At 43.2% G+C, this 22,506-nt stretch overlaps 4 protein-coding genes and 1 long non-coding RNA gene across 7 annotated transcripts; 3 read left to right on the forward strand and 2 right to left on the reverse strand.

Moving 5' to 3' along the window:
- The first annotated feature begins 354 nt into the window (after positions 1 to 354).
- On the forward strand, positions 355 to 1,946 carry LOC128876150 (uncharacterized). The gene is made up of 3 exons (XR_008456958.1): positions 355 to 977; positions 1,084 to 1,599; positions 1,743 to 1,946. It is a non-coding gene; the product is annotated as an uncharacterized LOC128876150 (long non-coding RNA).
- Positions 1,766 to 5,967, reverse strand: LOC128876143 (bone morphogenetic protein 4-like). The gene is made up of 5 exons (XM_054122266.1): positions 5,422 to 5,967; positions 5,040 to 5,196; positions 4,820 to 4,965; positions 4,502 to 4,603; positions 1,766 to 4,430 (listed from the first exon to the last, which is right to left on the reverse strand). The coding sequence occupies exons 1-5, from the start codon at positions 5,611 to 5,613 to the stop codon at positions 3,432 to 3,434; spliced, it is 1,596 nt and encodes a 531-aa protein (XP_053978241.1). The 5' UTR covers positions 5,614 to 5,967; the 3' UTR covers positions 1,766 to 3,431.
- A 1,187-nt stretch (positions 5,968 to 7,154) lies between these two features.
- LOC128876147 (uncharacterized) lies at positions 7,155 to 13,789 on the reverse strand. The gene is made up of 8 exons (XM_054122272.1): positions 13,386 to 13,789; positions 12,932 to 13,033; positions 10,934 to 11,037; positions 8,642 to 8,855; positions 8,500 to 8,553; positions 7,810 to 7,952; positions 7,592 to 7,746; positions 7,155 to 7,374 (listed from the first exon to the last, which is right to left on the reverse strand). The coding sequence occupies exons 1-8, from the start codon at positions 13,462 to 13,464 to the stop codon at positions 7,317 to 7,319; spliced, it is 909 nt and encodes a 302-aa protein (XP_053978247.1). The 5' UTR covers positions 13,465 to 13,789; the 3' UTR covers positions 7,155 to 7,316.
- A 544-nt stretch (positions 13,790 to 14,333) lies between these two features.
- LOC128876142 (ribosome biogenesis protein SPATA5) lies at positions 14,334 to 18,119 on the forward strand. Of its 2 annotated transcripts, XM_054122264.1 has the most exons (6): positions 14,334 to 15,265; positions 15,409 to 15,605; positions 15,711 to 15,896; positions 15,965 to 17,370; positions 17,446 to 17,709; positions 17,781 to 18,119. In XM_054122264.1, the coding sequence occupies exons 2-6, from the start codon at positions 15,410 to 15,412 to the stop codon at positions 18,108 to 18,110; spliced, it is 2,382 nt and encodes a 793-aa protein (XP_053978239.1). In that variant the 5' UTR covers positions 14,334 to 15,265; position 15,409; the 3' UTR covers positions 18,111 to 18,119. The 2 variants fall into 2 exon arrangements, with proteins under 2 accessions (XP_053978239.1, XP_053978240.1); XM_054122265.1 differs by lacking the exon at positions 14,334 to 15,265 and having other exon boundaries at positions 15,463 to 15,605; positions 15,716 to 15,896.
- Positions 18,120 to 20,023: 1,904 nt separating this feature from the next.
- On the forward strand, positions 20,024 to 22,062 carry LOC128877059 (uncharacterized). 2 transcript variants are annotated; one of them, XM_054124017.1, is made up of 5 exons: positions 20,024 to 20,394; positions 20,486 to 20,909; positions 20,985 to 21,155; positions 21,229 to 21,437; positions 21,509 to 22,062. In XM_054124017.1, exons 1-5 carry the CDS (start codon positions 20,319 to 20,321, stop codon positions 21,919 to 21,921), a joined length of 1,293 nt encoding a protein of 430 aa, XP_053979992.1. In that variant the 5' UTR covers positions 20,024 to 20,318; the 3' UTR covers positions 21,922 to 22,062. The 2 variants fall into 2 exon arrangements, with proteins under 2 accessions (XP_053979992.1, XP_053979993.1); XM_054124018.1 differs by having other exon boundaries at positions 20,024 to 20,389.
- The last annotated feature ends 444 nt before the right edge of the window (positions 22,063 to 22,506 follow it).

Consider the following 22,506-nt stretch of genomic DNA (forward strand, 5'->3'; position numbering starts at 1 on the left):
AGAGAGAGAGAGAGAGAGAGAGAGAGAGAGAGAGAGAGAGAGAGAGAACGATAATGAGCGCAAAGGAGCCTGGACGATCAAAACAACGAAACAAGAGGAAACAAGAAGGAAGGAAGAACTGAGCGTACACGAGCCACGAGGCGCGCACCGTTCAAAGGCCTACCACTATATGTATAGTTGTGAACCGGTGAAGTGTCCTGTCCCACTATAATGGCCAAGTGGCGGTAGCGGAGAGGTTGCTGGAGAGGTAGCGCGCCGGATGACAGAACACTACGTCATTGTACAGGCCGTACAGTTCACGGCTCGGGGTTTTTCTTACTTAGCTGCAGCTCCAGGGTCTATAGGTCCTTTCTTTTCTTTTTACGCTGTTCCGTTTTGCTCCGCTCTTCTCATCGCGCTTCCTTTGCTCTACGTCGGATCTAGCCTCGCTTCTTCGAGCCATCCTTAACCCTTCCAGTGGCGTACGGCTCGCGTGGTGCGTTTTAAGTCGATGGAATTTGTTCGCGTATTTAGCGTAAGTTCGCAGTCACCGCGGTGGTAAGCGATACTCGAATCGGCCCTTTGACGCTTTGACGCTTTCAGCCTTCCAAGTCGGGAAATCCTCCAAGAATCCAGCCGCACGATAATTATGTAAACGAGAGAATACGTCGTAGCGAAAATCTGTCACGGGTCGAACAACGCGTATTACGATACCGAGGGATCTAAATACAGCGGTGGAATGCAATGGAACGCGCACTGTCTATTTTTAGCGGGGCGGATTCGAAAATACACCCACCGCGGATTAAATATAACTGAATATGCACGCGCGTGGAATGCAGTACGACGGCACGCGAACACGGCATCGGGTCGCTCGCAAATATGCAAATCCTCGTATCGAAAGCGCGACGGTTGCTCCCTTTTATCGCGGATCTCCATATTTACCGTCCGCGTATTTTCGTTTCGATCTTATTTTGAACTCTTCTCTTGTAAACCCATCTGTACGGTCCAATTATTCGATTCGTATTGATTTTATAATTTTAATATTTGAACATCTAGAAAACTTGTTGCCTGTCGTAAAGTAATTAGGGCATACCGTTTGTATAGATGGAGAGTTGAAGGTGGTGGAAAGGACTTGGAAATAGGCTCGAAACGAGGCAATCCCGTTCTGTTTACGTTGTAAAATGTCCGCCTGCGAAAGCTTGAGTTCGCATTACCGCTGGTTGTGGGCAGACGGTACTGTTGCTCGCATTGTTATTATTTCGCGACCTTCGGGGCTCCTGATCCAGGCCAATAAATCAAGTCACGTCTCCTTTCCGTTGCGCTCTATGGGAAACGGAAATCGAGGACGGTTGGAAAAAGCGAGGTTCAAATACCTTAAATTATTCTTCGGACAAATTGGCCTGGTCCGTGGGAGGCGTAGGCAGAGATTTATGCGCGTGCAACAGTTCCAAAGGGGGGTTAACGAGAAAACAGGAAGACGGCGTCGTTGAACAATCGAGCGATACCCCGCCTAATCGCCTCCTCGATTCTTCGCGCTTGTTGCCCCCGTCTGCGGTTAGTCAAATCTCGCATCGATTCGTAAGATAACGGGTGATGTCAACAACAATGTGAAAATTACAGGTATAGAATTATTTATAACTCTGATCTAAACAGAAATGTTTACCACCTTGAAATGGTAAGCAAGTAAACACGTTGACGTCCAATAGGACACATTGTATATCTCTGTTTTTCAATTATATACAAATATTCTTTTGTCCCTCTAGATCGATAAAATTGACCACTGTGCGTCGCTTGCATGCCTCTCACGGCTCACGGCTGATTCCAGGGGTCGTTAAACTAATCTCTGTTTACGTTCTCGATCCCGAGTATTCCAACGATGCAATAAAACGAGAATCGCCACACGTCATCGGGTCACGAAACGAGAGGGGAAATAAAGGCAACGAAGATGAAAGGAAAAACGTGAAGGGTGTCGGTGGAACGAAATTTGGAGCTGGTGTATACCATTAGCGCGGAACTGTTTATGGACCGGGTCTCTCGGACCCGATCCTTGGTTTATTTACTCGTCGATCGTCGACGGTGGGTAAAACGAGGCAGAAGAAGTGGTATTTAACACCGGTAGCGGTAGCATTCCGCGACTGCCTTTCTGCATCCAGTGGCGCCAAAGTCATCGTCTCCCGGGCACCGTTACCGTCGCGCTTATTTTATTGGCTCACTCGTAAAATTTACACCTCGATCTCGCCCGCTTCGAAATTGTCTCTCTCGAACAAAAACTCCAATCTCGTTTTCTTCACCTGGCTTCGTTTATTCACCACCCTGGACCTGGCTTATCGCCTCGAGTCCAGTATGGAAATAAACGTATCGCGCTCGCGACGATACCTCTCCGAATATAGAATCGACGAGCTCTGTTTATCATTCCGCACGGTGTAGGTATGCGTCCTATCGCGGGAATCTCGAATTTAGAAAAAGAAAGATAATTAAGAAAATTATATGTTTTCGTAATTTAGTAGGGCGAGAGCAGGATTGCTTTGTATCGGTACAAGCCTCCCTCTTGCCCTACACGTGCCCTATTTCGTAACAAGGTTTTGTTAGCACGTCAACAAGTAAACGATCGAGTCGAGGCAAATCAAAGTAACCAATAACCAGTGGATACGTATCTTGCTTTTGTCACACATGGCTGGATACAGAGGGTGAAAGAAAGGTGTTTCGCTTAAATATTTGTTTTATTCAATCGTAATTAAAATATAAATAACTCTAACGTATCAGATACAGCGTTTATATACAGTTCTCAATTCGACTACCTCCTTACGTCTGCGCGCGCGTGCGTGCGTGCGTGCGTCGTGCGTCGTGCGTGTGTGTGTGTGTGCGCGCGCGTGTGCGTGTGTGATTATAGTAATAATTTAACGGCAAGTATAAGATAACGATACGGACGCGTGCTGATCGTTGATACGTACGATCGATACGTACGCGAATTTAGGAATGTTCTTATGTACAAAAGTCGGGGACGATTGATTGAACGGGCGATCACGAGGCGAATCTCAGGGAATGACTCTCGTAACTAGCGCGCAATGAAATCATCTTCACGTGTCATGCGTCCATTCACTCTCTTCCCATTTTCCTCACGTGCATACGTTTGCTCATTCTCTCTTTCTATCCATATCTTCCTGATACAATAGTGTTGGACTAAATGAAAAAAGTGTCACTTTAAGAAGTTGCGAATTCATTTCTGGATACGAGATACACCGAGAGCGCAACAGCGCTCGGTTACCGAACATGAATTCTTTCTCGTCGATTCAGGGTGCAATTTCCTCGTTTAACCGAGCACTACTGTACCGCGACTTACTCGGACCGGTTCCCAGCGAAAGTTGCGGGGAAGAGGGTGTGCGACGCTTTCGTCGACCTCCTCCGCGATAAGAACAGGTGACTCGTCAGGACGATCTCTAACGAGGAAATTCTTAACGACACCCGCAACGATCCGCGATCATGTCCTGGTAGACCTTCAAAACGACGTTCTCGTTGTCGTCGAAGAAGAGAATGGTGGTACCCAGGAGCTTCGTGGGTACGCAACAGGGTCTCTCCACACCTTTGACCAGGCCCATTTTGTGAACGATGCCTTGAATGGTCGCGTGATTCGTCGGCTGCTGGTCCTGGCTCAAAGGCGATTCGCAAATACCTTTGCAGTGATAGGCGGAATAGCCCAGCGGGGCGATGATGGACGAGGACAGCCCGATCTCTTTGAAATCTACGTAAAGCTCGTGCCTAGTGCACTCGGTGACGTTCTGTTGGACGGACGCGTGGCTCTTGGTGGATCGCTTTTCGCGACGATTCTGGCTACCTGTACGTGGCATCATTTTTCGTCGGAAACTGTTCCTCATCCTGTTTCGACGCATAGCTCTTCTGTAAACGTCTATCGATGTGAAGTAGCTTGGAGGCAACCCGTCGTTCGACAACGAGATTTGATACGGGTTCTTCCAAGGGGGCATCGCTTCTCTGCGTCGGCGTCTGGAGGTTTCGGCAACCTCTTCACTTCCAATTGCTTCCTCTGTCGTCGAGCCTCTCTTCTGCGTCCTCTTCTGTCTTTGGAAATATTCAGACGCGTTTCCGCTTTCCCATTGAGCTTCTTCCGCCTGGCCATGTCGTCCATCGTGTCTTTTGTCTGTATACTCGTTCTTCAGGTCGATCTTCTCGTCGTCCTCGTCGTACGACACCTCCCCCTCGATCTCGTTGTCGTTGCCGTACGCGTAGTAACGAGGAACGATCTTTTTGTTGGCTTGATGGGTCTTGCCGTCGTCGTCGAACAGCACCAGGATCGGTTGCTTGCTGTGGTGGTAATCGTTTCGTCGCGAGAACTCCACGTTCACCTGGTCCTCGAACAGGGTGGAAGCCGTCACCAGGAGGCCGAGGTTAGGCTCACCGTTCATCCAGGCGAGAACCGCTTGTTTCACGTTGAATATCTGACGGAGAAATTAGATGGCTTGTATATTTGGAATATTTGATTGTTCTAAGATTACAGATAGAGGCTTACCTGCCAACCAGAAGCATGTGCTCCGACGTATCTGACGTTCAGCAGCCTGTGGAGATCTGGGACGTCCAAGCTCCTCTCGTCCAACACTTGGTACACCCTTATCTGAAGAAACACATGTCTATGTTAGAGAAACTGTTCGTTTCCTTTTATGTATGTTTTTACTCTCTCAAGTTGGAATAAAAGGAACCTCTTGTACGTTACCCTCGTCCACGGTTTCTGGTCTCAAGAGAAATGGTTGGTATCATAAAGACTACTTGTGCTCTCTAGATCCGATAAATTTGAAATTGTTTATCGAATATTGAATAATCTTGTGCTCACCAGGTAGTAAGGAGAGGCAACGGTGGACGGATGCATGGCTGTCAAGGCTGTTCTCTTTCGATAGAGGTGGAGTTCCGCTTCCAACACGGACTCGTTCACCTCCAGTCCCGTAATGTTGAAGAAGTAGAACCGCGACATGGATGTGTCTGGCGGAAAAGCCTGACTTTAGTAGAGAATTTCTCAATAATGAGATAAGAGATTACAGTGGAGATGCGTTTACCTCTTTCGATGAAGCTGCGAACAACCTTAGCATTGTACGGATTTTTGCCCCGGGTGACTCCGCTGGGATCGGCGACGTTGTTGTACAGCTCCATCATGAACTGCGGAGGCACCTTGCGACGTCCCGTCTTTTCGCCGTGACTACGAATCCCTAGGACCTGAAACAATTTCATCGTCTGGTTAACTAAAAGTATTCAAATTATTTGAATTACTTCTCTTTTGGGTAGGTCTATTGGAATTGGAAAGAGATAACGAACCATAATTAGAAACAAAGAGTTATTGATAACAGGAGGATCGAGGGACAATAGAAGAAAGGTACATAGTATCAGAACTAGTCTAGTTTCGCGTCGGTAAATTTCACGGGCGAGTGGTACGACACGGACCTGTTGCAGCTTCTCTAGAGCCTCGTCTCTGCGGGCATCGTGATCGTTGCCTTCGGTTAGATCGGCCAGGGACCAGGTGTCCCCGAGTGCACCATCGTCATCGTGGTCCTCGGTAAAGTGTCGAGCGTGTACGTCGAGGTGTCTCGACAGGAACACTAACGCCAGAAGGAGGAACGGAACGCTTCTCGTCATCACCCTCGTCTGTGGTTCCCCGGTCTATGATCGCGTGTCAGGATCACGGGCGTGTTCGATTTTGTATCGAGCGTTAACTCGATCCGTCCGCGTCACCCCGTACGCGGTGGAGTGTTCGATACGCGCGACGATCAGCGACGATCTCGGATACGGACGCGACCAACAGCCGACAACGACGACCTGATTCGCGTCTGGTGCCCCGATGATACCTCTCGGACGAGAAACGACTCCGTCACGCGACGACGGGGCGAAGAAAACTGCGATTCCGTGGAGGAAGGAGCGGACACCTTCTCCTCTGCTGGCGGACAGGAGGTTTGCCGAACCGAACGGGACGCTAAGTAGCATATGGGAGGTCTTGGCTGCGAGGAGTCACCTTTATGCTATGCCGGGAGTTGCCTCCCCCGCGTTGCTCCCCGCAACGACATCAGCTTCTCTCACGGGACACCGACGCGACGCTACGCGACGCGACGCGATTCAACGTCGTCCGACATCGTCGCGCGTTGACGATTCGCGCTCTCCTCTCCGCGCGCGACCTCCTCGATCTCGTATAAACAAATCATTTACGAATCGTGTATTACCACTGTATACGCGTGATTTGTTCTGCGAAATTGGGCCGTTACGTACAATTTAATTATGTCATCGTTATAATCTACCGAAGAATTATTCGATCCTCGGTCTAGTCATTTCTTGCGATCATCGTTCCACAATTTTACTTTCAATAAAACGAAACAATTTTCCTTGGGATATCCATTTTGGCCATGTTTCTGGCGATGGATGGAGCCCGTGGATTCTACCGTAAAAGAGGAGGGCGCGTTGAATGATTGTACGATATTTTTTTTAGAGGCAAACGAAACGGACGAGGAACGAGATGATGACACCGCGGGGCTATTAAAAAAAGCTCACGCTTCCTAAATTCCGTGGATTCGTAACTGGGGAGTTATGTGGCCCAGCGGCGATATTTAGATGTCGCGAATAATCGGTTGTTTTCCTACGCGTGGACGATGACGGATCGCGAGGAGGATGTCACCGAGTATTTTCGCCCACGCTTTCAAAGATCGAGCGCTACTTCGACCTCGTTCTTTTTATTGCATTTATTTCGTGCGAGCGCGAGCGGGGTACCGCGGAATGAGAACAACGAGCCGGAGCCAATGGCTGTAACCGTGAAATTGGCTGCTGCCAATTGGCGCCCCTTTTGCCTGAAATGCGCGTCGAATTCGTGGTACGTATAGTTTCCCGTATCGTTCTACAACCCATCTAACGATCCAGCAAAACTCGTACGCCAAGTCTAATCCTAGTTTAGACTTCGTGAAATTATAGCGCGCACGAGATCCTGCGTCGCAGGAATTACCGATAATGCTGCGAAACTAATTCTGGTTTCCTCGGAGGATCGGTCTTTTCGCTTCGGATCTTTCAAAAAGTCAAATTCTATTCTACATATTGTTCTATCGTAATTTAAATACTACGCTAAGGTGAGAAGATTTATTATGTAAAATTCTGTTGGTTTTTAGACTCGTCGTAGATATCTATTGTTATTTTTCTAAAAAGTCATGGTACGTTTATTGATCATAGTAATACACAGTGCATGTAGGAACATTGAAACGGTACTTTGCGATTACGCAACGCGTAAAATAGTTTAAATCGTTATGTTCCGCTGGTCCGTCGCGTCGGATCGAGCAGGCTCCTTTGATTCTCTCTGCTCCAATTTAGATGCAGGCACACTGAGTGATTTGAATGATCTCCCTCTTTGATCCTCGACGAGTCCTGAAACCATACAACAGTCAGTCGTACGCGTGAACCTTGCGTCGAGAAACCCTTTGACGATTACGAATCAGGGCTTGGCAACTTTTTAGCGATAGGACTCGCATTTGAACAGACATTGGGATATTGGACCGAGTCGGCGATATACGTTTTTACCAAAATTATTCATGAAATGTATGGAAATTTGATAACAACAGCGACCAAAACGAACGTGGAATACCTGTACTCGTGAACTTTGAATCTGGCCGGGTTGCAGTTGTGTTCCTTCGAGTACAGAGCAGCGACGCACCTCGACGGCTCCTTTTTGTCCCGTAGAAGGCACATTTCCGTCTCGTTCCCCGGACACGTCCCTACGCACTTGCCCACGTTGATTTGCTGGAAGAAACCGCACCGTGGCATTACAAAGTCGTTAGACCAGCTAAAGAAAGGGAAACTTACTCGAACGACCGGCCTGACATCCGTCGTATTCGTGCCGTCCTTGATTTCGACTTCGCTAAAGTCCAGGACGGTCTCCATGTGGTCCATTTTATGGCAAGCACCGGCGCAGCCGCACTTCTCGATCACCTGGTACACTTCGTCCCCTAAAAAAAAAATTAATGCGTTCGTCACATCCGCTGAGACGCTTCCGGTCGTTACGGGGGCATGTCAAACTCATTTTGACCGAGGACCAATTTTGCACTTTGACGCACAGTATGAAAACGAGTCGACCAACTGCACGTTGGTAAACAAAACAATCATGTTCCTTCGAAGCATTTATTTGACCTGTTTGAGACAGGGATCGTTTAAAGGATTCAAGTTTTTAACCCGTCGATAGACGTCTTTGGACATTCTGCGTACAGAAAATTCTGTGAAAAAGATTATTCGAAACAGAAATGTTTGTTGAAATGCATATACCGATAGTGCAACGTGTTGTCTAATAGCTCGGACCATGTGTTCGACATGCTTAGATAGGGGGCACCGAATCAAATTAGCCTGGAAGTTTGAGGTCAGGCGATGACTAGGCAATACTAGGATAAATGTCGGATATGTCCTTAATTTGTTTTCGCGATGTAATTTATTTATTAAGAATTTGTCCTCTTTGGTCTGAATTTCATTCGATGCTCCGCATACGACGAGTCTTTTACGTACCGTTGGGGCCCTTGATGCTAACCGTATTGTTCCTCAGTGGTTTGCATCCGAGATCTTCCGAAAATGATATAGATATTATGGAGAAAAGTTGAGAGTAAATCCCGTACCACACGGGAATAATAAAGCAAAAATTGTATAATACCTTTAGGACAATGGCCCATGCACACTCCAACATCCATCACTGCTTGATGAGGAGTGCCGGAATGGACGAGATGCGTCAGGGATTCTCGTCTACAGGACGAATCCGGCGTGCACTCGCAGGCTTCTATGACTTCGATCACGCGAACACCTTGGATCGTCGACTCCCTCTCTAGTTTCGAGGCCCTTGGACGACAATGCGACTCCGGGAAGCATCTCTGCGACAACGGATAAATTACAAGTATAATTTGAAAAATTTGTTGTCGTTAATCCTGGTATCGCGAGAGTTGTAGAAATTTGTCAAGCAACGTTATTGCGTGCAGTTGACGGTGGAGTGTACGGTGGGCAAAATGTTAATTATCCTCGCTGCGGGATAACCGACCGTTATCTTTTGCAAGCAGTCTTGGCTCTTACCCCTGCCTCCTTCGCGGCCTTTTAATCCCACCACCCGCCCTGCCACGATATTTCTGGCCAAGAATATTTTCTAATAAATTCCGCTCTCAGGTACATCCATCCTCGCGGTCCCAGGAACACGATTCGGGATTTAGTAGCCGGCCAAGCCGGCGCCGGATCGGTGACCCGGCGCTATACGACCTTCCAAGGACGCAAAACACATATCCTCCCGTTCTGCATATCGCGTGCAATCGTTTCTCCTTCTCCGCGGAGCTTGTTTCTCTCCCGCGGCGTGCCGTGGGTGCTTGCAAGATCGTAAACTACCGATCGGGTTGCATCACGTGACGAAAATAGCTCTCTCACAGCGGGGACAAGAAACGAACGCATCTCCAAAGGGCTCTTCCCAAATTGCCAACAAATCCAGACTAGAAAACTCACTCTTTATTAACTTGGCTTTATCGAATCGATATTGCAATTATCACAACAAGCAAAATAAATGCTGATGGTTTGGTCTCGACAATTTTCAAGTTGAATGTGGAATAATCATCTAACAAGGGAACATAATATTAATTATCAAAGTTTAAGAGTCAAGTTCGTAAGCCAGAGGTAGGAAAACTCTTGATCGATATCAACAGTTGAGCATTTGCAAATGATTTTGCATTGATTAAAAGATTTGTTTACATCCGAATCGACATTTCGATTCCCTCGATCCTCGAGTATACTGGCCTAGAGACGTAAAACGCGCGAAACACGTCCCAGAAGCCAGCACAACTTCTCGTCTCGTCCGAAATGGCCCTAAAACGTAACACGCGTGTAAAATCATCGTTGTGGAATACACACGTGTCTCTATACGGCGCGGCGCGCCGCGACGTACGGGGTGCACTCGCCGTAAAAGTCGCGAAGAAAGATCGTATGATCGCGCGATGCTGGCGTGGCCGCATTCCAGCTGGCGGATTGGTCGATCCCGTGGCGTCATAAATCTACATGACGTCCCAGCCTTTTTTCGCCCTTCGCGTAGCCCTTGGCACACGTAACCTGCCGCGGCAACGTGTATCGCCGTGTATCGTTTTTTATTTGGCGAATTCGGAGTCCCCCCCGTCTCGACTCCTCGCTTTTTGCACAGTCAGAAATTCTACGACGCACGACGTCCAGTGGTGTTTCTTCTGCGTTTCAACGAATTCCGGTTAGCGAAGCACGTTTTTTCGGTTGGAACTTTTTCAAACCACCACGAATCTCGCCATGATTCCGAGACGTGAAATCGACGAGCCTAACGACCAGGTTCGACGAACTTGGACCACGGCGACGTTCATTTTTGTCCACTGTGCTCGGCTCGCCGAGGCGGCGGACCCTCGACCCACGGAGTTTTTGCACCAGGTGCATCCTCCAGACGTGAATCACCGATCACGTTGTTCGCCAATAACTTGGAATAAATCTTGGCGCGAAAAACGCGCTCTCGTTATTACTCGTTATATAAACGTATATGTATATGTATATGTATATGTAAATACTCATTTTTATTTAGCATCGCGAATTTAATAATAATACTTTATTTGAGGAATACTGAAAATAGAGAACTTGGCTTCGAAATATTTCTATTACAGACTGATGAATGGGTCTAGCAGAGAGGTAGAATAGCACGAATATATCTAGAGGAAAATCAAGATGAGTGAGATTTGGATTTCAGCAAGAAAGCTACGAGCAACTGCTTATGACGCAAACGAATGACACCTCTGTACTACTCTCAGACGTACTTATACCTCTTCTGGAGATAATGTGTTCAAAGTATTACAAGATGATACTTGTATAATTTACATTAAATAGAGACTTTGAATACACGAATACTCTTTTACAGAAGAGAACTGCCTTTGGCTGTAAATAAAGAAATACGAAGGAAGCTGTTTACCTGCACCATGGGTTGACTCGCGTCCCCAGGATCGTCTAGAACGTGTCGCGGACATAACTTGCGACAGTGGCCAGCATCGATCTGGATAATCTCTCCCGACACTCCTGAAAGTAAGAGAAAAAAAAAACAACAGATAAATAAAGTAGCATCGTTCTGGTGTGATTTTCAATCGATTTGGAACCGCGGTTCAATCAAATTTCGACCGCGTCGCGACGACGGGCGGTGTTGTCGATTACTGCGCGCCGCGCCACGTCGCTTGCCGGCGAAAAATGAGACGCCAGTGTAAATCCGATGGCGCCGCTGTTAATGCTCGCGCGAACGCCGTAAGAAATTTATGAGTTGTACCGCGTTCAACGTTGACAAGATATAAGAAGGGGGTAGAACCGTCTATAGTATAACCGTGCTATTTTTGGCGCGAACGCGTGGGACACGCGGAATGCGAGGATTCCACAGTGATTCACGTTGCCCTGGACTTTCGCGTACACCCTCGTACCTTTCCGCGTTTCTTCCTATAAATGGCATTATCGACAGGGATCTAGTAGACACGCGAACGCAACGTGTATACAGTCCGAGTCACGCGACTCGTGCTTCCACACCACGATCAACAATTATTTATTTAATTATTTAGTGCAATAATACGACTCTTAGCATTTCCATCGTTGCCATAGTTCTCGCCTGTTAGTTCAGTCTGTACCATTCCAAAGACAATGCACATAGCTTAAGAAAGCTTTCTGCTTTTTCTCCGTTTGTAATTTGTTTTTTCTTATTTTTCAAAGGCCTAGCTCCGTGGGCTGTAACGAAAGGAATGGCACGATCTCGCCGGAAGATCGAAAGCATGTTGTAGGAATGTTTCTGGGGGGTATCGGAGGCAACAGGTCACCGCGATCAACAAGGTCGCTTAATTGACAATTGATTCCGACTCGAAGGGCGGTTGTTCCTTGGTGCGTTTCGCGGAACGGTGCGGTGGTTCGACGAAACGTTAACTCTTTGATCCGCGGGAGTACGAAACATTCTGCGCGTCGCAGAGTCCGTCGCGGCGCTAATTGATCTCTACGAACCGACAAAACCGAACCGCAACGAGATTGATCCCGACATCGACGATCCTCGAGTCGCCACGCCGCGCCGCGCACTCATAAATTATATCTTTTCGAACGCGGGAACAACCGCCACAACGGTTCGAAATCCCGAAAATATAACGAAAATTCGAAAAATAGTACTATACTCTTCCCTTCACATTACCATTCACCATCCCCTAAAATCCCACCACTCCAATTTTTATCGAAATAGTTGCAATGCTTAAAATTTGTTCCTTCTGTATAGGGTACACGATCTTCTTTTTTCACATTTTCACTATGAATTCGTGATCAACGTCCTGCAAAGCCCCTACACAAAAATACGTTTTTGGGATTCGAGACCACTGCGTTCCGTCACCGGATGCTCCATTCTCTCGATCGGCGTCAATTGATTCAACACCCGATATTAATTTACCGGATCGGATCTAGCGGCAAGGCCACCAGCGTTTTATCACTCATGAACGTGGGGCGGCGAAACGAGAAACGAGAGAACCGTGACTCACAGAAGTGTTGGACAAAATGCAATCGATCGTCGTGATCAACGCTATTATGTACCGATAAGTTCACTGCGACGATCTTTGTTCTATGGTACGGTTTGTCAGGGAAAATGGAAATATAAAGTATGATGGAAGAGGTAGAAAGATTATTTGAAAAGCAATTACTGTCCAACTCTAATTCGCACTTGATCGCTCGCTAAAATTCCGCAAGCCCCTTGGCACCCTCGACCTCGGTGGCCCTGCATACTCTGTAGTCCAAGCTGTCCTGTCGTTAATCTTTCGCACTGTAAAGTTAAGCGTTAAGAGCTCTAGGAAAGAATAGTTTTATCACGCCAGAGATTACCTCGCAGTGCAATATTTCTATACTCGATAATAAACGGTAAGTGGTGAGTGGTAAGTTTAGTGTTAATATTTGCGAATTCGCTTACCGTATCCGACATCGATCATCCTCTCGTGTCTCGCGCAGCACACATGTTGCCGTACCTCCTCTCTGCGCACCCTCCCCTCGTTGGAATTCTTATCGCAGCAGGCTGAAACAGAAACGTGCCCCCGTTGGCGACGATGAATGAAGATTACCGTTTCTTCGAGACGTCGGCGCAGAAATCGGCAAAATTAAAGATACCACAACATCGACTATACTCGGTACACTTGTTATTAGTATTCGCGTTTATTCGAATAAATGCCGATCCCTGCGTGGTCGTCTAGCGCGGCCCGATCAGACCGATACAGCACACTTTCGTACGAGGGATCAGCATGAAATTGCTGAGATACGGTCTGAAAAATGATCGAGGTACACGATCACGCGAAAAACTCGATGTGAGGCGATATAAGGGGGAGGCATAGTGGCGGATTCAGATAGAAAATAGAGCGACGAGTGCCTACCTAGTCGGAAATTGACGAGACAAACTAGGGTGAAGCCACCGAATACGGCCCACCGACCCCTCGTGATTCTTATTCGCATCGGTACGAACGGCGGCGTGCGTAACGGATCGAACGCGATTTACCCGTGTCCAGGACAACGATTCTATTCGGTGAACGAACGTGTCTCTATGTACAAACGTGAACGCACGATGCCTCGCCGTGGAAAAGCAAGCGGCGTGTTTGCACGGCCGACGATATCTGTCAACGGGAGCAACGGTTGGGCAAAGCGTTCCCGTCGACGGTCGTGGACTGGTCGTGGCTAATTCGTCACAACGGATTATATTCTCATTTGCTCTACAACGTGTCGCCCGGATGTCGGCACGTACTCGACGCATGCAATAATATGCGGTAGTCCAGAGGCACAGACGCACCGTGCGATCGATCACGATCGGTTGTTGCCCACGCAGGTTGCGATCTGCGAGAAGACTGGCCGTCTGGAAGCCGCTGGATCTCGCTCAGACGGAGAGGCGTCCGGCTGACAGGCGGATCTCTATTAATCTCGTTTGGTACGGGAACGTCGGCCCGCTTCGTGACGGCTGGCCCGTCCGTCCATCCATCGGGTCTTTTCCCTCTTGCTTCACCACCGATCCCGCCGATCCCGCCGATCCTGCCGATCCCGCCGATCCCGCCGATCCCGCCGATCCTGCCGATCCCGCCGACCGATCATGCTGATTTTATGCTCCGCCGAACATGATTCATCTCGTCTCCATGCAAACATCAACATTCCAGCCCTCGTCCAATTTTTATCTCCCTTCGTTGCTCTTCCCCCGATACCCACTCGCTTCTATCACCTAATAACGTTACCTGTCTCGTATAATCGCTCGTCGCTATCGATTTGTCTGCCGTAACCAGTCGTCTGCGCATTCAAAAATTCTACTATCCTATGTCAAGTATACTGTACGAGTATTCTTTTCCTCTTGTCAACTTGCAATTTAGAGATCACAATTTTTACAAATAATCATTCCACTATATTCTTACCAAGATATCGGTATCAGTGTGTCAGTGTGTCAGTGTGTCGGTATGTAAACATCCTTTTGAAAGATATTTTTAAATTTTCGACAATCTGTCAAATTAATGTTCAAGTTAGTTGAAAAGAGTGCTCGATATTCGGACCTTGACTTCTTTCGACTTCTCTGTATCCGTATCGACACTTTCGGAATAACAAAACGCCAGCCAAGCATTTTAACGTTACCAGTACATATTAGTCTAACGCAGAGTGTTTGTCCCAGTGTCAAGACGGGTTGCAGTCCTACAGGGGGTAATGTATAGTGGTTTCTTTTGCCCCTGAACGATCCAACCCGCCTTGATTTTCGACCAAACATTAAGCGCTGCACAGCGCGCGACTTACCTCGACATTCTATTACGCATTTTCTATAAACATTATACGTCACATTGTATCAAAACAAATTAATATTACGTATCTGAACATTTTCAATCTTTCCTCCATTCCAAAGTAGATTAATTCCCTAAATACGATAGGTCCAATTAAACAATGCATTATTTATGTTATTTATCCATTCATGAAATTATTTCCATTCTTTATTACATACATTATGTACATCCTTGTATTTATCACAAGTATGTTAAACATACATTTTATAGTTATTTATTATCAATCTCTTTAGACATCTAAAATCGTTTGAAAAACCGGAAAAACTTGTTGCTATCTTTCTGGATCGTACGTTATCTGACAAATGTGGTTTGATGTGCGGTGTTCCATTGTATATAAATACTTCTATAAAATTTTATTATTCTACATTGGTATTATACATAAACTAGCTGTAAGAATTGTAGCGATCGTTGAAAACGTTTTTGCGCATTTCTACGTGTTCTACAGAAATGTAAGTTCTGTTTTTTTCATATTGGATGTGAAACGCTTACGAGTAATTTGTAGGTTATGTGTACATAGCGAAATGTTTATGTATATAGTAGTTTTATAAAGAATCAATGGAGTTATATCGTAACGGTATATCGTTTTCTTTAGAATGAGTTCGAAATCGAAAGAAAGTGGAAGGAAGAGTCTTTCTTCTTGGGTGACGTGCGAAAAATGTCAAATTACTTTGACGCAAAAAGATGTAGCCAAGCATCAAGATAATTGTCCACCTAATATGAACGCGTGGAAACATGATTTTATTTACAATGATGTTTTATATAGTACCATAAACACATACAAATCACAAGGTATGTGCACAATTAGAGACGTTAATTTACCAGATCGATTGAAAGGAACAGGAATCGAATAAATCAAGATTTTACTGCATTTTCACATGTATATTTCTTGCATAGAACAGTCAACAACTATTTCTGAAAAAACGTTAGACGATATGGTATTTGTTTCCCAATCGGCTTTACAACTCTGCAACATTCCGATAGGAGACTCTGTTGTGGTAGCTGCAGAGGGTAACATGGTTGTTAAAATTGTATGGCCAACCAAAGACAAAACCTTGACTAGTGTTTCGTTAACAAAACATGGTAAACTTTATACTATATTCTTTCACCCATTATACGTAAGAAATTTCCTGTAGATATATTTTTTGCAGCTATCGAATTAAATAATCTTCGAGGTCTTGTTAAGATTTACAAGTTCAACTATCCTGTTTATGTTGCCAAAGAAGTTGTTATCGTCAGTGTTGGGAAACATTCATTGCCAGAAGTAACTACAGAACTGAACGTAGTATTGAAAAACCATAACGAGCAGAAAATATTTTCTGTGGGTGAAAATCTTAGCGTGCCTTTTTATGGAAAACAGTTAATGTATAAGGTTCTCACAGTTGTATTCGACAAATGTGCAGATACTAACTTATCAGAGGAATTAAATCGTTTAAAATTAACATCGAATGAAACATGTAGCATACCATTTCATAAAGCACTTTATAACACAAAGTGGACTATTTTTGACAAAGAGCTAGAAAAAAAGGAAGCTGTACATAAGAGACATAAATATAAAATACAAGATATCGGTGGATACGACGCTGTGATAGAAGACATTAAAGATGTTCTTAATGTTGGTCTTGGTAGATGCAAAAGTATAGGAGATTTTTACATTAGTAAAGGAATATTATTATACGGTACCGCCGGTGTCGGTAAATCGATCATTGCCAGTGCCTTAATATCCGAATATGATCTTAATTCTTTTACTATTTACAGTTCAGATATTTACAGTAAATCCCTTGGCGAAACAGAAACGAAATTAAAAGATATTTTCATGGAAGCCAAAGCCAATGCTCCAAGTATTATTTTAATTGAAGAAATTGATAGTTTATGCCCTAAAAGGAGTACATCGACCACGGATCATGAAAGAAGGGTTCTCGCTCAATTAATCACACTTTTCGACGATATTCAAAATACGAACGATAACGTCGTAATATTAGCTACGACCTCGAAACTCGACTCGGTTGACAATTCTCTTAGACGACCCGGAAGAATAGACAAAGAATTCGAAATTTATGTACCTACTCCAACGATGCGAAGTGAAATACTTCGTAAACTGTTATCGAAAATACCAAACACTTTGTCTAACGAAGACATAGCGAACGTCGCGTTCGTTACTCATGGATTTGTTGGTGCAGACTTGTATGGTCTATGTTCTCACGCAGTTCTAAATGCCGTAAAGCGTGAACAGAAAACAAACGTTGACTCTGATACTTGGTTGACAGTAACGCTACCCGATATTAATCACGCTTTGACTGTAACAAAACCATCTGCAATGAAAGAAGTTTTAATAGAAGTACCCAACGTACGGTGGTCGGACATTGGGGGACAAAATGATTTAAAATTAAAATTGAAACAAGCGGTAGAATGGCCTTTACGTCACCCCGAAGCATTTCAAAGAATGGGTATTACTCCACCTAGAGGTGTTCTGATGTTTGGTCCACCTGGTTGTTCTAAAACGATGATTGCAAAAGCCCTCGCAACGGAGAGCAAAGTCAATTTTTTAAATATAAAGGTAACGTATACGATGATTGACGATTAATTAATAACGATTTTATGAACATATTCTATCGTGCGGAATTATTTGCAGGGGTCAGAGTTATTCTCAAAATGGGTCGGTGAATCCGAGAAAGCTGTGAGAGAGGTGTTCAGAAAAGCCAGACAAGTTTCGCCTTCTATAGTGTTTATCGATGAAATTGATGCTCTGGGGAGCGAAAGAACTTCTTCTGCCAATGGTGGAAGTAACGTACAAGAACGAGTTTTATCGCAATTGTTAACAGAACTCGATGGAGTCACCGCGTTAGGAAGCGTTACGTTAGTGGCAGCCACTAACCGACCTGATAAAATAGACAAAGTCAGTAAAAGTCTACAGAATTATTACATTCTATGAATTTCCGTTCATTGATCGTAACATTCTTTCCTTAGGCACTCCTCCGTCCTGGACGTTTAGATCGTATAATATATGTGCCATTACCCGACTACGAAACTAGACAAGAAATATTCGATATAAAGTTAAGAAACATGCCGATCGCCAAGGATGTAAATATTCAAGATCTAGTCGAACTTACAGAAGGATATTCCGGAGCGGAAATCCAAGCTATATGTCACGAAGCCGCCATGAAGGCACTCGAGGAAGACTTGAACGCAGCTATAATTACTAAGGAACATTTTAAAGCAGCACTGGCTATAATTACTCCTCGAACTCCGGCTTCCTTAATCAATTTATACAGCGATTATATGAATAAAATATATTAATTATCAAGACTTCATTTTTACGTGACCAACTGAACTTGTCTTTATTTAATCGTACAATTAATCGTTCATCGATATACCATTCTGTTGTTTTAATCACTGATTTCACGTTTTTACTTTAAGCTCCTTCTTTGTTCGGAAATTTTGACAAAATTTACAATTATATAATTACTGTGATAAATCAACAATGTCGGTGGTAGTAAGGTGCGACCGTTCTTACAACAAGAAAGATTTAAGAAGGATGATTGAAAGGTACAATGGTTTCGTTACATATTTAACAGTTATTTGACCAGGAGTTTGTTTCAGTTGCGGTTGTTGCCCCCCGATGGAACCACAATGCCCACCATGCCTCACTTCATGTTCCCCAGAACCTATTATTTGTTGTTCCTCGTGTCCTAGCCCATGCCAACAAAATTGTCCACCGCCTGTTAGCTGTTGCCCAACCCCGTTACCCTGCCCCCCACGACCTTTCATGTGCCCGCCCTGTTGTTGTTATCCGTGTGTTACCAGCGCACCCATACCTAAGCCAGTGCCCGCTCCTCCCGAATTTGGACCTGTTGTAAGAACACGTGTTACTACTGGTGGCCTTTTCTATAATGGAACCATAAAGTATTATCCTTGTGCACCACCTGTTTGTTGTCTCTAGCTAACTCTTTACCTGACACGTGCACCGATACCTAGCACGTCCATCTTGATAATTAAATTTGTCAGCGCTATGTCATACTGTGAAAAGAGCTGGAATGTTTACAAACAAAATAATTTGACAACAACCATTTGGATTGTCATATTATTGCTATATATGTAGCCTTGCATTTGAATACATTTATATATATGTCGTTTAAATAAAGCATATGGAATATTAATTGTGACCTTGAGAAATGATCATTTACAACGTTTAACATAAATTAATTGATAAATATTTTTTATATATATTCGGGGAATTATTTTGTCTTTCATGTAAATCGCCACCTAGCGGTGAACAGGCCCAACTAATTTTCGGAGTGTGATCAGCGCCTCTATCGGGAAAACGTTCAAGTTTGTACTCGATTAGTTCCTCTTATTGCTGTTAGATGGCGCCACTATCGCAATTTTAGTTGGTGTTTTTTTTTACCGACATGGTGGTAATGTACCGACTGTGTCGGTAAAAGATAACGAAAATACCGCCGAAAATTAGTTTGGCCTGTTCACCGCTAGGTGGCGATTTACATGAAATAGAAAATACAACTGAAAAAAAAAAATAATAATATTTACAAACATTTGAAATTATCATTATTATTTCGAAAAATCGATCTTAAACACGTGTATATGGATATACATTTTTTACATATATTATAGTATAGTAAACAGACGATCACATTTTCTAAATCATGTAGGTTGACTTTTCCCTGTTATACTATTTTCCTGTTATTTCTATACAATTTTGAACATTATTAGATTGAAAATTAATAAGTAAACGTTTCCCAAATCGTAATGGAAAAAGAACCCTGCAGCCTCTGCCCCCGAGGCCACGTAAATAGATCCAGTTGCACGACAACAACTTGCAATTGGCCTCTACTAAATACAGAACGACATAAATCCTGCCAAGAGTATTATCCCCCCATTAAACGGATAAAGGCAGTCAGGTGAGGAGTTTGTGTAAGCAGACTCGATTCACTCATCTGTTTGCTAAAATGTTCAAGTTCCTTATTAAAGGTTTATACAGCCGGCAAATTCACCGTGGGGTGCCACGCCATGGACAAATTTAATGTATCGTCCTATAGTGCAGGGTGGTTTCAAGTATTTCGGAATAAATAAATTAATTCCCCTTGGTCCTCCACCGAATTCACCTGTACTATGTCGACCTGTTCCTATCAGACCTACCGATTCTCCTGGAATGATAATTTATTGCGACAGTAGAATCTGATATTTACTTATATACATAGATACTCGAATATGCTCGAATAATAGATGATGAATAAAGTTGATGCATAGCAATTTAGTCGTGACCATTTATTCAATTGAGCAGTACAATATTTGTTTGTCCATTGTAAAATACTTCATTCTATCCAATTCTAATTCCAAAAGTAATATTATTATTCTATCCGGTTCTATATATATACATGTATATCATTTGAATGTATTCACGTGGGAAAAGTAAGGTTATGTTTTGATTTCCTTGGCATGCAAATAGTTTACATTAGGAATCGAATAAATCTCAAATAAATAATCAGCATGGAAGCTGTATGGAATCGCATGCATTTGGAACGTCCACCAAATGCAAGTTGCTACATCAAACGTGAAAAGTTTGGTAAAGCATGTTTTGATTTATTTTTCACCTACCAAAAGATTATGATGAAAGTATTGTAATGTAATAGTTGCTTTTTTTCTACCATTTTTAGATTCAATAAAGTTTCAAACGGTCTTAGAAAAAGCTATAAAGGATTTAAGTTCTCAAGAATTGTTGCACAAGGAGGCAGCAATCTTAAGCAGGTTGATTTATCGTATGAAAAGTAAATTTCGAAACGACAAAGGTGTTAAAGAGATGTTTAAAGTAAACAGGGCTCTGCTCAATTATGTTTCCATATCTCTCGAAAAGGAATATGAAAATTTAAGAAACTATATCGATACAGACGATAAATACGTTAAATTACCTAGTAAACAGATGGTACAATATGTTTTGGTGAGAACTCAAGGCTTTGCAAAGCTCATGATACGTGTAGAAGAAACCTCAAAGCATGCTGCACATTTCCTCAAAAAGAGAATAGGTTTAGGTCATGCATGGACTATCGCTATTGTTGCATATGCTGTTATTTGTAGAATATGGTATGTGACTTTTCCATCATTTAATGAAAATTCATGAATTATTCATAATTTAGTAAGATGTTTAGTTTTCTGTAGGATTTTATCAAGGCATCTTATTAAAAGAACTTGTACCTGGTACAACGACTTGTACGAGTATTTAAAATTATTTAAAGCCTGTGGACTGAACTGGCTTCCCAAAGAGTACGAAACTCCGAGCAACTTGGACGAATGGTTGGCATTACCATGGATAGATGAGCCTACACCAAAGCAAGTATAAAAACTACAAATACAATTGATTCTATCATAAATTTTCATAGCTAAATAATTTTTATTTATATAGTGTCCCTAGCAATCATGGATTAGGAACTACAATGTTTAAATTAATCACTCTACGTGAATATGACTCTGAGGAAGACATAGCATTGGATGCGAATGATTATAGTAAAGAAACAGATCTTGAAAATATAACTTCACGCGAACAGGAGGGAAACGTTAGTACTGTAACTAAGAATGAAAAGAAAAATGGATTTCCTAATGATGATACAGGAGGTATAAAAATTGAATGCTTAATATTAGGTTTCATTGTAGTCATATATTTAAGCACATTTGTTATTTTGCAGAAGTTATAGATCGTCGTGCTTACAACTTAATTCATACCAAACCAAATACCGAAGCATATGATAACGATAATCATCAAAATAAGGATAATAAGGAAATTTATTTTGACGATACAGAAGATGTAGGTACAAGTATAAGACAAGACCGGAATGTTATGGTACCTCTAAAAAAATTGACAAAAAAGAAGCACGCACGAAAATTATTAACAATAGACAATGTTAACAATAAGAGAGACTTGACGGAGCTTTTAAACAAGGAGTCATACCCTGGTTTGGATAAACTACAATGGAACATGATTAGGAATAAAAGTAAAAAACAACTAAACAAATTGGATGCATGTTCTGATGAAATAAATCAGTCAATTTTATTTAAAAAAGTGATCAAACGTATACATCGTTGGTTAACATATGTATAGTGTAATTCAACTTATCATGCATGTATAGTAAACATTTAAAAATGTTGACTATGTGTAAAAATCGACTAAGAAACGCTTTAAAATAAATGTATACGTTATATAAAGTATTTTATTTTGACGAAATAAACGTAAATCCATCAACGATCGCACATTTATAATGGTTCCCATTAATTAACGAAGTTCAGCAGGAAAGTATTTCGCGTGTTTAATCGGTTAGACATTTAATAATTAAATTAATAATATGTTAAATACTTTTATAGTAATTAATATCGTAAAATTATAAATTATCCCTGAGTATATATAGTTTGATAACATCGTGAAATTGAGTAAAGCACGTCGACACAGAAGTAAAAAGAATTCTGTGCAATTTTATAAAATTGAAGCACACAGGTTACGGCGCTATTGTTAAATAATTATTGCGCATCGTAATCCGGGTAGAATTGCTGTACCGTATATCGGCGTGGTTTCGTCCACAATTTAATTCCGGTATCGTATTGCCTTTTCTTCATGTTGTTAAAACAGCAAGCACGAAACTGTCGAGTACCGCATATGTTTGCGCACTCCCTTCCGCACTGGTCGCACGAT

Source organism: Hylaeus volcanicus, chromosome 5, assembly GCF_026283585.1.
Source record: "Hylaeus volcanicus isolate JK05 chromosome 5, UHH_iyHylVolc1.0_haploid, whole genome shotgun sequence".
NCBI lineage: Eukaryota > Metazoa > Arthropoda > Insecta > Hymenoptera > Colletidae > Hylaeus > Hylaeus volcanicus.